This window comes from Caretta caretta, chromosome 1 (assembly GCF_965140235.1).
Source record: "Caretta caretta isolate rCarCar2 chromosome 1, rCarCar1.hap1, whole genome shotgun sequence".
In the NCBI taxonomy this organism is placed as follows: Eukaryota; Metazoa; Chordata; order Testudines; family Cheloniidae; genus Caretta; species Caretta caretta.
Genome location: NC_134206.1, coordinates 350,795,268 through 350,812,410, shown reverse-complemented (window position 1 = coordinate 350,812,410; position 17,143 = coordinate 350,795,268). Strand labels below are relative to the sequence as shown.

The window sequence follows — 17,143 nt, the reverse complement described above, 5'->3', positions numbered from 1 at the left end:
CCTGCAGCTGGCATTCCAGCCATGTGCACACAGACTGGCCTCCATCCTGGTGGCCCTGGTGCCTCTTCCAAACTTACTTCCTCCCACGTGTGCTTCTCTCTCCAAGTTCTGTGTAGGTGGCTACTGTGTGGACCTGCCAGCCCCAGCACTGGGGAGAGAGGGACAGCGGGAGATGGCAAATGCCCCTTCTGAGAACCACTTTGTTCTGCAAATGGGACCCTGTTACCTGGGATCCTGTTTCCTCTGAGTGGGCCTGGCCTCCCTGCTGCCCCCCAGCTCCTCCCTACCTGCAGCCCTGGTCTGGGGAGTGCCTGGCGGTGCGGCTTGCAGAGCCCAGCCACTGAGGAGCTGGGACCTGGCTCCCTGCCGGGTGTCCAGTTCTGTCCCCGGGGCATAGCTCAGTGAGAGCTAGAGGCAGAAGGGCCCTTCGGAACCAAGTAGATGGGCTCCGAGCTGCAACCCCTCAGGGTGGGGGACAGGATCGCTCTCGGGGTCCTTCCAGCCCATCTAGGCCCTTTAGCAAACAGCCCCAGCTCCAAAGCACTGAAATGCCCTGCGAGGGTTGGGGTGGGGGTTGCTCCCAGGGGTGTCTCAGGCTGTCATGGCCCCATCTCCCTTGTGTGTTTCCCCCCCAGGGAAGTGAGAAGATGGGGCCAGTTGCCTACTTCGGCCTCTGCCTCCTCGGCTGCCTGATCTTTAACCCCTTGATGGAAGGTGAGTCCCCTGCCAGGCCCCTCGGAGCTGGAGACCCCAGGCTCTGTTTGCCCTCGATAGGAAGTGACTTCATTTCACTCGGAGGCCCCCAACCCCACCATGTGGGAGCAGCCAACACAGCTGGGTCCCCAGAGCCCCTTCCCCACCAAACCCACTAATCCAGACCCCAGCCAGCGGTTCAGCCCCTGCCTGAGGAGAGAGGCTGCCTCCCACTGCCCCTGGCTCTGAGTGCAGAGGGAATCCCTGCGACCTCCTGGGGCTGAGTGTGAGAGACAGGCTGGGAGCTAGACCCTCCCCGATCTCCTGCTGCAGCTTAGACTCTCCCCACCGGGGCAGAGGGGTCCCGTCCCAACCAGGAAACAGACTGTGCCAATAACATCCCAAATGAGTGACCGCCATCTTTTCAGGGGGCTCAAAATGGCACCTCTTCATGAGCTTGATCCCTGTGCTATGGATAATCCAAACCCTTCCCCCCTCCTCCTGTGCCAAGAAGAGTCCTGGGACCCACAAACTATTTCTCTCCCCCGGCCCCCCTTCCTTACTTATCCCCACCAATCTCTGCACTTACTCCACATGCTCCTAATCCCTCCCCCCACCCACCTGTCACTAGCTCCCTGCCTTCCCTCCCTTCTCTAGGCCCTCAGCTATCAGAGAACCATAGAAATGGGGGGCTGGAAGGGACCTACAGAGGTCATCTTGTCCAGCCCCCCATACTGAGGCAGGACCAAGTAAACCTAGATCATCCCTGACAGGTGTTTGTCCAACCTGTTCTTAAAATCCTCCAGTGACAGGGAACCCACAAACACACTTGGATGCCTATTCCAGAGTTTAACTACTCTGAAAGTTAGCAAATTTTTCCTAATATCGAACTTAAATCTCTCTTGCTGCGGATTAAGCCAATTCCTTCTTGTCCTGCCATCAGTGGACACGAAGAACAATTGATCACCATCCTCTTTATAACAGCCCGTAATAGATGTGAAGACTGTTCCTCAGGAGGGATCCTAGTTTTCCATGATAAAAAAATTCTCCAATTAAAAAAAGCATAAAAATCTGTGTTTTTCTGTGATTATTATTAAATGCTGAACTTTAGTTTCCCTTGCCACAATATATATAGGTATCAGTTGAACACAATGTTTTACTGATATATTTACAGTTGTAAAACGATGGAATGATCCAGTCACAGTGCATTGATTCGTTGCTGTAGTCGATGGCCCTGCCTGTTCTCGATCAGCCTCTTGTTTTTGCTTCTTTTCATTCAGTTTACGTTTAGCACTTTCCTTGTGTTCTACAGTTGTGTGCCATCGAACGTAATCTACAGCCTTGCCGCATACAGAATAGAACAGCACATTACCATCAACGTGAAATTTGTCCTTGCCAACTCAGTGACATAATCTTTGGGGGTGATTTTGAAAGTTTTTGGCATCTTCTCATAACTTTAATTACTCACAGCTGGAGGCTGAAGTGAAATTTGAGATGCATTAAAACACAAACCACTATATGCCATTCAGTAAGATCTGTACGCCGGAAGTAGTTTATTGGAGTATGTTTAGCTATGTAGCACATTCAAAAATTAACCACAAGAGTGGAAGGTTGCATGCATTGAATAAGTGGCACTGGTACTTTCAATAAAATTTATTTAATAGTTAATAGTGTATATATTTTTATTTTTTCACAAAATGTAAAAACTAAAGATTCTCTGTAAAAAACACAAATTCCGCATTTTTCCACAGCAAATGGATTTCTAGGATCTCTGGTTGTCAGGTTTCCCCTCAGTCTTCTTTTCTGTAGACTAAACATACCTGTTAGGATATAGATATTCAGGCCTGTCTGCAAAGGCCTGTACTTTAAGAATTTAGGTGTATTCTTATCGCTTGGCTAGTTCTAGAGGTATAAAAGAAAGAAATCACTGTCTGCCGGTGTAAGGGCCTTCTCTTACTGTGACAGTCTGAGGCCCTGTTCTTAGGCTAAGGCCTTTGGCTAAGCAGCAGAGGCAGCCATAAGCTAGGAAGCGAACGGTCACATTCTCACATTCCAAACTAGTCACATTGAAATAAGGTGCTATTGGGCTGTTAGGCACTATCAGGACAGGATTGTATTCCTATCACCTCCAGAGAAAGGGAAGTGCCTAGAAAATGTAAAAGGAAACTTAGTTTGATAGCATCCTGTCTGGCAAGAACTCACTTATCAATAGCTGGGATGTGAAATCCTCGCTTCTGTGTTGTCTTGTCATTGTAGTTCCCACTTTGCTATTGTTTGTCTGTATAATCTCTGTCTGGTTCTGTGATTGTTCCTGTCTGCTGTATAATTAATTTTGCTGGGTGTAAACTTATTAAGGTGGTGGGATATAATTGGACAATATGTTAGGATTGGTTAGTTAAATTTCAGGAAAATGATTGGTTAAGGTATAGTTAAGCAGAACTCAAGTTTTACTATATAATCTGTAGTCAATGAGGAAGTGAGTGGGTGTGGGTGGGGGTGGGCATGGGCATGTGGGTGAGGGAAATGGGAGCAAGGAATGGGGGTAAGAAAATTGGAATCATGTTTTGCTAAGGGTAGGAATGGGAACAGGGAAACAGGTCTAAGGCTCTGTGGTGTCAGAGCTGGGAAGGAGGACACTAAGGAAGGAAACTGGAATCATGCTTGCTGGAAGTTCATCCCAATAAACATCGAATTGTTTGCACCTTTGGACTTCGGGTATTGTTGCTCTCTGTTCATGCGAGAAGGACCACGGAAGTAAGTGGGTGAAGGAATAAGCCCCCTAACAATACCCATTATTTAACCATTTCTCATAGGGAAGGTTTTCTAAAACTATTATCATTTTCGTTCCTCTTAGAATCATAGAATCATAGAATATCAGGGTTGGAAGGGACCCCAGAAGGTCATCTAGTCCAACCCCCTGCTCGAAGCAGGACCAATTCCCAGTTAAATCATCCCAGCCAGGGCTTTGTCAAGCCTGACCTTAAAAACCTCTAAGGAAGGAGATTCTACCACCTCCCTAGGTAACGCATTCCAGTGTTTCACCACCCTCCTACTGAAAAAGTTTTTCCTAATATCCAATCTAAACCTCCCCCACTGCAACTTGAGACCATTACTCCTCGTTCTGTCATCTGCTACCATTGAGAACAGTCTAGAGCCATCCTCTTTGGAACCCCCTTTCAGGTAGTTGAAAGCAGCTATCAAATCCCCCCTCATTCTTCTCTTCCGTGCACTAAACAATCCCAGTTCCCTCAGCCTCTCCTCATAAGTCATGTGTTCTAGACCCCTAATCATTTTGTTGCCCTTCGCTGGACTCTCTCCAATTTATCCACATCCTTCTTGTAGTGTGGGGCCCAAAACTGGACACAGTACTCCAGATGAGGCCTCACCAATGTCGAATAGAGGGGAACGATCACGTCCCTCGATCTGCTCGCTATGCCCCTACGTATACATCCCAAAATGCCATTGGCCTTCTTGGCAACAAGGGCACACTGCTGACTCATATCCAGCTTCTCATCCACTGTCCCCCCTACGTCCTTTTCCGCAGAACTGCTGCCTAGCCATTCGGCCCCTAGTCTGTAGCGGTGCATTGGATTCTTCCGTCCTAAGTGCAGCACCCTGCACTTATCCTTATTGAACCTCATCAGATTTCTTTTGGCCCAATCCTCCAATTTGTCTAGGTCCTTCTGTATCCTATCCCTCCCCTCCAGCGTATCTACCACTCCTCCCAGTTTAGTATCATCCGCAAATTTGCTGAGAGTGCAATCTACACCATCCTCCAGATCATTTATGAAGATATTGAACAAAACCGGCCCCAGGACCGACCCCTGGGGCACTCCACTTGACACCGGCTGCCAACTAGACCTGGAGCCATTGATCACTACCCGTTGAGCCCGACAATCTAGCCAGCCTTCTACCCACCTTATAGTGCATTCATCCAGCCCATACTTCCTTAACTTGCTGACAAGAATACTGTGGGAGACCATGTCAAAAGCTTTGCTAAAGTCAAGAAACAATACATCCACTGCTTTCCCTTCATCCACAGAACCAGTAATCTCATCATAGAAGGCGATTAGATTAGTCAGGCATGACCTTCCCTTGGTGAATCCATGCTGGCTGTTCCTGATCACTTTCCTCTCATGCAAGTGCTTCAGGATTGATTCTTTGAGGACCTGCTCCATGATTTTTCCAGGGACTGAGGTGAGGCTGACTGGCCTGTAGTTCCCAGGACCCTCCTTCTTCCCTTTTTTAAAGATTGGCACTACATTAGCCTTTTTCCAGTCATCCGGGACTTCCCCCGTTCGCCACGAGTTTTCAAAGATAATGGCCAATGGCTCTGCAATCACAGCCGCCAATTCCTTCAGCACTCTCGGATGCAACTCGTCCGGCCCCATGGACTTGTGCACGTCCAACTTTTCTAAATAGTCCCTAACCACCTCTATCTCCACAGAGGGCTGGCCATCTCTTCCCCATTTTGTGATGCCCAGCGTAGCAGTCTGGGAGCTGACCTTGTTAGTGAAGACAGAGGCAAAAAAAGCATTGAGTACATTAGCTTTTTCCACATCCTCTGTCACTAGGTTGCCTCCCTCATTCAGTAAGGGGCCCACACTTTCCTTGGCTTTCTTCTTGTTGCCAACATACCTGAAGAAACCCTTCTTGTTACTCTTGACATCTCTTTCTAGCTGCAGCTCCAGGTGCGATTTGGCCCTCCTGATATCATTCCTACATGCCCGAGCAATATTTTTATACTCTTCCCTGGTCATATGTCCAACCTTCCACTTCTTGTAAGCTTCTTTTTTATGTTTAAGATCCGCTAGGATTTCACCATTAAGCCAAGCTGGTCGCCTGCCATATTTACTATTCTTTCGACTCATCGGGATGGTTTGTCCCTGTAACCTCAACAGGGATTCCTTGAAATACAGCCAGCTCTCCTGGACTCCTTTCCCCTCCATGTTAGTCCCCCAGGGGATCCTGGCCATCCGTTCTCTGAGGGAGTCGAAAGTCTGCTTTCCTGAAGTCGGGATGAATCATAGAATCATAGAATATCAAGATTGGAAGGGACCTCAGGAGATCATCTAGTCCAACCCCCTGCTCAAAGCAGGACCAGTCCCCAATGTTTGCCCCAGATCCCTAAATGGCCCCCTTGAGGACTGAACTCACAACCCTGGGTTTAGCAGGCCAATGCTTACCTTTCTTCCCTGCGTCAGGATCCTGAACTCAACCAACTCATGGTCACTGCCTCCCAGATTCCCATCCACTTTTGCTTCCCCCACTAATTCTACCCGGTTTGTGAGCAGCAGGTCAAGAAAAGCGCCCCCCCTAGTTGGCTCCTCTAGCACTTGCGCCAGGAAATTGTCCCCTACGCTTTCCAAAAACTTCCTGGATTGTCTATGCACCGCTGTATTGCTCTCCCAGCAGATATCAGGAAAATTAAAGTCACCCATGAGAATCAGGGCATGCGATCCAGTAGCTTCCGTGAGCTGCCGGAAGAAAGCCTCATCTACCTCATCCCCCTGGTCCGGTGGTCTATAGCAGACTCCCACCACTACATCACTCTTGTTGCACACACTTCTAAACTTAATCCTCTTCTCTGGAAACTCTCCATCTTCTCCATATCTTTCTTAAAGTGCGGCCCCAGAACTGAACATTCCAGCTGAGACCTCACCAGTGCCGAGAAGGGTGGGACAATGACCTCCCGTGTCTTCCACACAACACTCCTGTTAACACACCCCAGAATGACATTAACCTTTTTGTCAACCGCATCACACTGTTGACTCATATCCAATTTGTGATCCACTATAACTCCCAGATCCTTTTCAACAGTACTACCACCTAGCTAGTTATTCCCCATTTTGTAGTTGTGTGTTTGATTTTCCTTCCTAAGTGAAGTATTTTGCACCTGTCTCTATTGAATTTCATCTTGTTGATTTCCGACCAAATCTCCAGTTTGTTAAGGCCATTTGAATTCTAATCCTGCCTCCAAAGCGCTAGCAACCCCTCCCAGCTTGGTGTCATCCACAAAATTTATAAGTGTACTCTCCACCCCTTTATCCAAGTCATTAATGAAAATGTTGAACAGTACCAGACTAATGACAGACCCCTGAGGGACCCCACTAGATATGTTCCACCCATGTGACAGCAAAGTATTGATAACTGCTCTTTGGGTACGGTCTTTCAACTGGTTGGGCACCCACCTTATAGTACACCTTATAGTAATTTCATCTGAATCACATTTCCATAGTTTGCTTATCAGACCATCATGTGGGACTGTGTGAAAAGCATTACTAAAATCAAGATCTAACAAGTCTACAACTTCCACAGCATCATGGGGCCAGTAACCCTGTTAAAGAAGGAAATTAGGTTGGCTTGGCATGATATGATCTTCACAATTCCATGCTGGCTTTTACTTATAACCCAATTTTCCTCCAGATGCTTACAAATTGATTGTTTCATCATTTGTTCCAGTCTCTTTCCAGGTATTGAAGTTAGGCTATTGGTCTATAATTTTCCGGATCTTCTTTGTTCCCCTTTTTAAAGACAGGTGCTATGTTTGCTCTTCTCCAGTCATCTGGGACCTCACCCACCCTCCAGAAGTACTCCCCATCCTCACCCCCAGTCCCCTGTGTACTTTGATTCAACCGTTTTGCTACCTCCCCTCCCCATCAGGTTCCCCAGTGCTCCTGCACAGAAGATAGGAGGAGACCATCTTCACTGAGGACAGCCCAGCTCCTGTCCCCTTGGAGAGGAGACAGTGGTAATTTTCAGTACAACAGCCTCACTGCTACTGACAAAGGTGGCAAGGGAGGGGCAGCTGTTTTAACTGCGTGGCTTCAGCCCTATTGAAAGTAATAGGAGATAGTGGCCATTCTGAGAGAGGGCAAACGTTGACAGGATTTGGGGAGATCTGGAGAAGCTGGAATGATGACAGCCAGCAGCTCTGCTCCCATTGTCTTCTCTGAAACAGCCTCTCACCACACTGTTCTCTCTCCCCGTCCCATCCCCTCTCTCGGATCAGGAACAGGGGCCACGTCCTGTCCCAGTGACTGGCTGTTCTACCAAGGTCAATGCTACGCGTTGTTCCCTGAAGAGGTGTCCTGGTCAGAAGCTGAGGTACAAGGCTCTTCTCAGGGATCTACGGGGTGGGTTAGTGGGCAGGGGCTGAAGGGGTTTGGTGACATCACCATTAGCCCCAGTGTGTACCCCTGCAGAGGATGGGTGGGGAGGCTGCAGAAGTGACGTGGCTGGTGCCAGGCCCTGGGGCTCGGGAAGAGGCACCGAGAGGGGGCTCCCTCCCCTCACAGCCGTCCCTGCTCCTGCTGCAGCCTGGTGGGGCAGGACCCCACACCAGTGCCAAACAGTGCCCCCTGCAGGGGGGTAACAGGCCTCGCCGCTGTCTCTGCCGCAGGTGCAGTGTCAATATCACCACAAAGGGGCCCATCTCGCCTCCATTCTCACTGAGGCAGAAGGGAACACGGTGGCCAGATACATCACCGAGTCAGGCTTCAAGGATCGCGTCTGGATCGGACTGCACGATCCCCGGAAGGTGAGTGCCCAGAGCCTGCTTTGCCTCTGGCAGCTGCTCCTCCCCTCCCCCACCCCGCGCCCCATAACTCTGTTTCCCAGGGGCTGTGCAGACTACATACCACATGAGCCCTTCATAGGAGCTGCCAGGAGCTCCCTCCCCCACTCCTAACCCCTTACCCCTGTCATGAGCACCAGAGTCTCCCATGTGCACTCCATCTTTAACCCCGGCCCTCCCGCACCCTTTCCATCTCCGTCCTTCCGTAAATTCCAGCTCCCCTTTGGATTTTCTGATGTGATTGCAGAGCCATTGGCCATTATCTTTGAAACTTCATGGCAATCAGGGGAGGTCCCAGACGATTGGAAAAAGGCAAATATATTGCCGATATTTAAAAAAGGGAAGAATGAGCACCCGGGGAACTACAGACCTGTCAGCCTTACTTCAGTCCCTGGCAAAATCGTGGAGCAGGTCCTCAAGGAATCCACTTTGAAGCACTTGGAGGAGAGGGAGGTGAACAGGAACAGTCAACATGGATTCACCAAGGGCAAGTCATGCCTGATCAACCTGATTGCCTTCTATGATGAGATAACTGGCTCTGTGGATATTGGGAAAGCGGTGGATATGATATATCTTGACTTTAGCAAAGCTTTTGATACAGTCTCCCACAGTATTCTTGCCAGCAAGTTAAAGTATGGATTGGATTAATGGACTATAAGGTGGATAGAAAGCTGGCTAGATTGTCGGGCTCAACGGATAGTGATCAATGGCTCTAGTTGGCTCTAGATGTCTAGTTGGTAGCCAGTATCAAGTGGTGCCCCAGGGGTCAGTCCTGGGGCCTGTTTTCTTCAACATCTTCATTAATGATCTGGATGATTGGATGAATTGCACCCTCAGCAAGTTCGCATATGACACTAGGCTGGGGGGAGAGGTAGATATGCTGGAGGGTAGGGATAGGGTCCACAGTGACCTAGACAAATTGGAGGCTTGGGCCAAAAGAAATCTGATGAAGTTCAACAAGGACAAGTGCAGAGTTCTGCACTTAGGACGGAAGAATCCCATGCACCATTACAGGCTGGGGACCGACTGGCTAAGCAGCAGTTCTGCAGAAAAGGACCTGGGGATTACAGTGGACGAGAGGCTGGATATGAGTCAGCAGTGCGCCCTTGTTGCCAAGAAGGCCAACGGCATATTGGGCTGTATTAGTAGGAGCATTGCCAGATTGAGGGAAGTGATTATTCCCCTCTATTCGACACTGGTGAGGCCACATCTGGAGTATTGTGCCCAGTTTTGGTCCCCTCACTACAGAAGGGATGTGGACAAAGTGGAGAGAGTCCAGTGGAGGGGAATGAAAATGATCAGGGGGCTGGGGCACATGACTTACGAGGAGAGGCTGTGGGCACTGGGCTTGTTTAGTCTGCAGAAGAAAAGAGTGAGGGGGGATTTGATAGCAGCCTTCAACTGCCTGAGGCAGGGGTCCAAAGAGGATGGAGCTCGGCTGTCCTCAGTGGTGGCAGATGACAGAACAAGGAGCAATGGTCTCAAGTTGCAGTCGGGGAGGTCTAGGTTGGATATTAGGAAACACTATTTCACTAAGAGGGTGGTGAAACACTGGAATGCGTTACCTAGGGAGGTGGTGGAATCTCCTTCCTTAGAGGTTTGTAAGGCCCGGCTTGACAAAGCCCTGGCTGGGATGATTTAGTTGGCAGTACCGGATTTACCCTGGCACCAATGGCTCTGTGGCGCCCCGGGCCCAAGCTCAGAAGGGGGCCCATAACACTCACTCCCCCCCCTCACAGCGCTGCACACGAGGAGGCTCTGAGCCTCAGAGCAGCAGGGATCCAGCCTGGGAGCTGAGAAACCAAGGGGCCCTGGGAGCTGTAGTTCCTTGGCCAGCTCCCTGCCTAGAGAGCCGGTCCTGGAGCAGGGAAGGAACTACATTTCCCTGCTTTCCCTTGGCCACTATCAACAGGAAAAGGAGTGGGGAAGCTGAAACCCCATGCGCTGCAGCTTGCTGTGAATGGGGAGCTGGCTGCTAGAAGGGGGTAGCACTGGGAATGGGGAACAAGTATGCCAAGGAGTAAAAGGCTTTGGCCCCAATATCACCCTCAGAAGACGTCCCCTGGCTGGAATAGGGATGCTGGTGTGACCTCGCCTGGCAGCTCCCAAAGAAGGAACTGGGTGGGATGAATGGACAGTGCCCCTCTCTATCTGAAGCCTAGTAGGGTAGGTTTGTGGATCCCACCAGAAGTTAAAATGATAAGTAAGGGAGGAGAGGCTTTACTAGAGGACCTGGGCAGCTTTAGATACAGTACCAGGCACGCAGGAGGATCTGAGCCATGGAAGCAGAAATTGGCTTTTCCTTTCCAGATTTATCTAATGTTCAGAAAGGGAATCGAGCACCTTCCTTCCAGATTTGAACACTCTCAAAATTCAGGAGTGCTCATGCTCAGTTTAGGCTGCGGTTACTTCATTTCTCCCAAATCAAATATGCTTATCCACTGTAACTTGCTGTAGAAAAAGTAGGGTAAAATTGAGGAACAAATGCTGGGGCCTTCCCAGTGCTAACTAGGGCTGGAATTGCTATTTTCAACAGCCATTACCATTTGTTTTAGTTTTGTTTGTTTAAAAGGAAGACAGTACTATTGCACTGGCAAATTCCCCATGGAAACAAAGAGTGGAACAAAATAACAAAGGCATCTCAACTTGTCCTCATTTATGTAGGACAGTCTTATAATATGGATTCAGATATCCTCCAATCACACAAGCTGAACATTGTTCCACTTTACCGCAGTTCTGTAACCATGCGGGAACCAGTCCTGTCCGTGTTCTGTGCACATCCAGAATTCCTACTGAATTCAGAAGGGCCTTGCTTTTGTGGCCACGCGGCCTGATATTTTCAGCCCTTGGAAACGAAGCAGGTTTGCATTTAGTAATTGGGCAGGAGGCCTCTCAGAAAAAGTTAGGTATTGTAGGAGGTGTTGCTTATTCACTAGGTCATGTCAGACCTTCCTGTTACCACAGTAAACCAGTGCAGCATAGAATCCACTTTACTCCTGGCGTCTAGAATGGGGTCCTTTGCTTCTATACACAGCCCATTAGAGACAATGAAAAGACTCCCACCCACTTCAGCAGGCTTTGGACAGAACTGGTTATACACAGGGTAACTCCACTGTCTTCACAGGGTCCTGGTCCCACAGTGGAGGGGGGTCATGTGAGCTTGTTGCAGAGGTTCTGCCCAGGGATGGGAACCTCCTGGCACCGCAGCCCCCAAAATCATTCAGGCGGCACTTTCTGCACGACTGTGTGCTAGCTGAGGGGTGCGTGGGAATTGGTGGCCTCTGCTGCAGGTGATGGGCATCTCAGGTACTTGAAGACATGGTGAAGAGGAGGGAAGCACTTAACTGCAGAGTCTGCAGCTGCCTAGGGCCAGGCCCTGGTCTCCTCCATCAAACCAACCTTAGACCTGCACCTGCCTCTCCAACTACTGCCCCGTCTCCCTAACACCCTCCCAGCTCATGCAATGTGCCGTGCCCTCCCCCTGCACCCCACATCCCGTCTCCACTCGACTCTCAACAAGATTTCTAGCCACTTTTTCCTGCCCAAGACTTGAGCCTCTGCTCTCCAGCGACCTATGCACTGCCCCTGACACTGCTGGTTGCTCCCTCAGCTTGGGGATCCCGTCCTCGCCTGGTTCTTTGTAGGAGAGCCCCCAGCTCCTTAGGGCAGGGACACGAAGGGGGAGGAGTCACAGGCTAGGAAGGAGGCCCCAGAGGGGGATGGAGCCGTTATGAACATAGGACTGGAAAGAGCCTACGGGGTCACCGAGTCCAGCCCGTGCTATGGCCGGCAACCCCGTCACGCCACCCCCTTCGTAAACTTACCAAGCTCCACCTGAAGCATTGTCTCCATCCGTTTCCTCTCACTCCCCACCGCTAGAGAGGCGCTGGGGTCCAGAGGCTCCCCGAACAGCATGCGCAGACTCAGGCCCTGGATCCCCCGCCCCAGACCGGAGGCTGGGCTGGACTCAGAACAGGAGGAGTGAGAGACTCTGTGACCCGTTCTCTAGTCTCCTCAGGCATCCAGCTCCCCCCAACCTGGCAATGGATTGGAACTAGTTCTCTGACCCCCAAAGCCAGCTAGTCCCCCCATGAGCTGAGGCCAGGCGAGAGGCAGCACACCTAGAGGTGAAAGGTCCCGTGTCCCCTTCTCTGATTCTACTGAGCTAGCCAGTCCTGCTAACTTGGGGTCAGACTGGTGCTGAGCCCACTAGAGGGGAAGAGGCCCCGTGTCCCATTCCCTGATCCATCCAGCATCTCCATCACAGACTCACTTTTATTTTGCTTAAAACCACCGGTGCCCCATGGCGGGCCTTGCCCATTAGGGACGAGAACACACTCCAGAGTGACTGCTTCATGGTGTGGAGATTTGTTAATTCAAGCAAAGAGCTTGGAAGGTAGAAGGTGAAGTTCATGTGCTGTGTTACTATTAGATCAGCGTCTCCAGGTCCTGTCCCCCTGAGCTGGTCTCTTCCCACCCACTGCCCCACGGCCCTTTGCCCTACTCAGGCAGTGGGAGAGAGTCGGGGCTTCTCTATTGGGTTTAGGTGTTTCTATGGTGCCTTATCACCGAGATCTCTTCTTTCGGGGACCCAAAGACTTTTCTCCCCTGTCTCTGCAGTACAGACGCTGGAGGTGGACAGATCGCTCCCAGTATTACTACAAAGCTTGGAACACTGGGGAACCAAACAATGATCGTGGTGTCGAGTACTGTACTGAGCTGCTGAATTACAGGGGTAAGCAGATGGTTCAAACACACATGCACCAACAAAGCAGCCAAGACAGGACCCTGGCCACACCCTCCAGCTCTCTCTGTGAGGATGGCCCCCTGTCCTATCAGCCTGCCTGTCTCCCTCAGCTCACACTGCCACTCCCTCTCCTCTCAACTCACCTGGTAACTCCTCCCCCACGCATCCCAGTTTGAGGTTCAGCTCCAGTCAAAGGCAGGCCATACAGTACATTTGGCCCCAGACAATCAGTTAAACGGAAAGACCCAAGCAGAGCTATTGTCCACTAGATGATGTGCAGGCAGGGTATGGGTTCTTCAGTTGGTGCCTTTTCACCCTGATTCTGGAGGCAGCCGGGGGGCTATTTTGGCCCCGGGGCAATTTAGAGAAGCCTCAGGACTGCTTTGACAGCGGCAGTAACAACCTGGACGGCCAGAGCACAGGAGCTTCTGCCACATCCCAGCCTGTCCCCTATGCTGGGGAGGCCAGGGTTGGGCAAAGGCAGATGTCTCTCTTCTGGGTTCCCCTATGCAAGAGGAATCCCCAGCTGGCCATTTAAGCCAGCTTTCTGCTGTCCATGTTGCTGGAGTGGCGTGGGGGGTGGAGCGGGGCTGAAGGTCTCATCCCATTCACTGACAATAGGACAGAGAGCTGGGTGAACAGGGAAAACTCACTCGCTAATTCATGAATGACTCATTCTTCATGGGGCTCTGCTAGTCACACAGACTCGCCCAGCCTCAGATGCTCACGAGTCTGAGTGTTCTATTCCCAGCCCTGCCACTGATCTCCTGGGTGACCTTGGGCAAGTCACTTCCCCACTATGGGCCTCAGTTTCCCCTCCCACCTCTTGTCTCCTTAGACTGTGCACTCTCTGGAGCAGGGATTGTCTGTTGGTATGTGCATGCATAGCACCTAGCACCAAGAGGCCCCGTCGTGCTCTCATCAGACATATTCCAACACAATAGAAGAGGGTTGTGACGGGTTGGATCACAGAAAACACCTTGGGGCTGCCAACTGATGTGCCAAGACTACTTCTGCCCCTGTTTTCCTGGCAGCTTGGGACTTCAGTGCCCTGCCTGGTTTGAGCCAGAATCATAGAATATCAGGGTTGGAAGGGACCCAGAAGGTCATCTAGTCCAACCCCCTGCTCGAAGCAGGACCAATTCCCAGTTAAATCATCCCAGCCAGGGCTTTGTCAAGCCTGACCTTAAAAACCTCTAAGGAAGGAGATTCTACCACCTCCCTAGGTAACGCATTCCAGTGTTTCACCACCCTCTTAGTGAAAAAGTTTTTCCTAATATCCAATCTAAACCTCCCCCACTGCAGCTTGAGACCACTACTCCTTGTTCTGTCATCTGCTACCATTGAGAACAGTCTAGAGCCATCCTCTTTGGAACCCCCTTTCAGGTAGTTGAAAGCAGCTATCAAATCCCCCCTCAGTCTTCTCTTCTGCAGGCTAAACAATCCCAGCTCCCTCAGCCTCTCCCCATAAGTCATGTGTTCCAGACCCCTAATCATTTTTGTTGCCCTTCGCTGGACTCTCTCCAATTTATCCACATCCTTCTTGTAGTGTGGGGCCCAAAACTGGACACAGTACTCCAGATGAGGCCTCACCAATGTCGAATAGAGGGGAACGATCACGTCCCTCGATCTGCTCGCTATGCCCCTACTTATACATCCCAAAATGCCATTGGCCTTCTTGGCAACAAGGGCACACTGCTGACTCATATCCAGCTTCTCGTCCACTGTCACCCCTAGGTCCTTTTCTGCAGAACTGCTGCCTAGCCATTCGGTCCCTAGTCTGTAGCTGTGCATTGGATTCTTCCGTCCTAAGTGCAGGACCCTGCACTTATCCTTATTGAACCTCATCAGATTTCTTTTGGCCCAATCCTCTAATTTGTCTAGGGCCCTCTGTATCCTATCCCTCCCCTCCAGCGTATCTACCACTCCTCCCAGTTTAGTATCATCTGCAAATTTGCTGAGAGTGCAATCCACACCATCCTCCAGATCATTTATGAAGATATTGAACAAAACCGGCCCCAGGACCGACCCTTGGGGCACTCCACTTGATACCGGCTGCCAACTAGACATGGAGCCATTGATAACTACCCGTTGAGCCCGACAATCTAGCCAGCTTTTTACCCACCTTATAGTGCATTCTTCCAGCCCATACTTCCTTAACTTGCTGACAAGAATACTGTGGGAGACCGTGTCAAAAGCTTTGCTAAAGTCAAGAAACAATACATCCACTGCTTTCCCTTCATCCACAGAACCAGTAATCTCATCAGACATGCTTACCTGCTGCAAACACAGGCCCAGGTCTGAACCATGTCCCCCAACAGCTGCAGGCTTAACTGAAAACAGCTTAAGAAGTGTTCCTGTCTCTAACACTCAGATGCCCAGCTCCCAGTGGGGTCCAAACCCCAAATAAATCTGTTTTACCCTGTATAAAGCTTATACAGGATAAACTCATAGATTGTTCGCCCTCTATAACACTGTTAGAGAGATATGCACAGCTGTTTCCACCCCTCCCCCCCCAACCAGGTATTAATACATAATATGGGTTAATTAATAAGTAAAAAGTTATTTCATTAAACACAAAAAGTAGGGTTTAAGTGGTTCCAAGTAGTAACAGACAGAACAAAGTGAATTACCAAGCAAAATAAAATAAAACACACAAGTCTAAACCTAATACAGTAAGAAAGTGATTACAGATGAAGCCACACCCTCAGACATGTTCCAGTAAGCTTCTTTTGCAGACTAGTCTCCTTCTAGTCTGGGTCCAGCAATCACTCACACCCCTATGGTTACGGTCCTTTGTTCCAGTTTCTTTCAGGTATCCCTTGGGTGTGGAGAGGCTATCTCTTGAGCCAGCTGAAGACAAAATGGAGAGGTCTCCCAGGGGTTTAAATAGACTCTCTTGTAGGTGGACACCCCTCCCTCCCCCTATATAGTATCCAGCTACAAAAAGGAGTTTTGGAGTCACATGAGCAAGTCACATGTCCATGCATGACTCAGAACTTACAGGTAGCAGCCATTGTTCACATGCCACCTTGAACGTCCTAAGGTAGACTTTTTATGTGGATTGGAGTGGTCCAAGATCCATTGTCTATTAATTGTTTCTTGATTGGACACTTAACTTCCAAATTCCTTTCTAAGGAAGCTGACCAAATGCCTTACTAAAGCTACTTAAAATCAAACAAGTACACAGCCAGTATTCATAACTTTGAGTACAAAAATGATACAAGCATACAGATATAGTCAGTAGATCATAACCTTTGCAGAGATATGTTACATGGCCTATCTCGCATAAAATATATTCCAGTTATGTCCTATTTACTTTCATAAGCATTTTCCATAAAGCATTATGGGGTGCAATGTCACAAGGGTCTTCCACTGTCACTCTGACACAGCGTCCCTCATGGAACGATGGTGCCTGTCCCTGTTTGAGGCACATGGGCCTTCATCTCCAGCGTCCTCATCCTCACAGCCTCATGCACAGGAGCTGGGGTCTTCTCTCAGCAGTGTGCAATGAGGAGGAACATCACTGTAAGGGCAGGAATGGCCCCACTCGCCATTCCACTGCCCCACTGATTTCTGTTTTGCCTTCTAGGTTTTAAGAACTGGAATGATAAAGACTGTCATCTGAAAAACGGCTACATTTGCAAGTATTGACCCTAGCGAGGGGAGTCGCTCGCCTGCGCCTGAAGGGGGAGCTCAGCGCCTGGGATGTAAAAGAACTGGGCTCCTTGGGCATGATCAGACAAGGTCCCAGACTTTCCAATGCCTTTGCTGCATCAAGGGACAGTCCTCTCCCTCCCTGAGAGACCAGATCTCACTTCCCCAGCTGCAAACTCTCTTCCCCGAAGTGTGTCTGTTCTAGTTACACTCCTGCCCCTTCCCCTCAGTGGCTGCAGCCCACAACAAGAATAAACTCTCCTGAGCATGCAGTTCTGTGTGTGTCTCCTCTGTCCCAATCCTGGCCCTGCATAGAGGCATCCATCCAGCCCCCTCTGACTGTGTCCTGAACTGCCCAGATCTCAGTGGAGGAGAGGAATGGGACCCTCAGAGGGAGGCAGGATGGGCCTGGCCTTTTGGATAAGGGACAGGACTTGGTCTCCCTCTAGATATCTGCAATAACCAGAGTT

The 17,143-nt window shown here is 50.0% G+C and overlaps 1 protein-coding gene across 1 annotated transcript; it reads left to right on the top strand.

Moving 5' to 3' along the window:
• Positions 1–638: 638 nt before the first annotated feature.
• LOC125636905 (C-type lectin) lies at positions 639–16,670 on the top strand. The gene is made up of 5 exons (XM_075124601.1): positions 639–714; positions 7,706–7,800; positions 8,096–8,233; positions 12,890–13,004; positions 16,609–16,670. The coding sequence occupies exons 1-5, from the start codon at positions 648–650 to the stop codon at positions 16,668–16,670; spliced, it is 477 nt and encodes a 158-aa protein (XP_074980702.1). The 5' UTR covers positions 639–647.
• Positions 16,671–17,143: the final 473 nt, after the last annotated feature.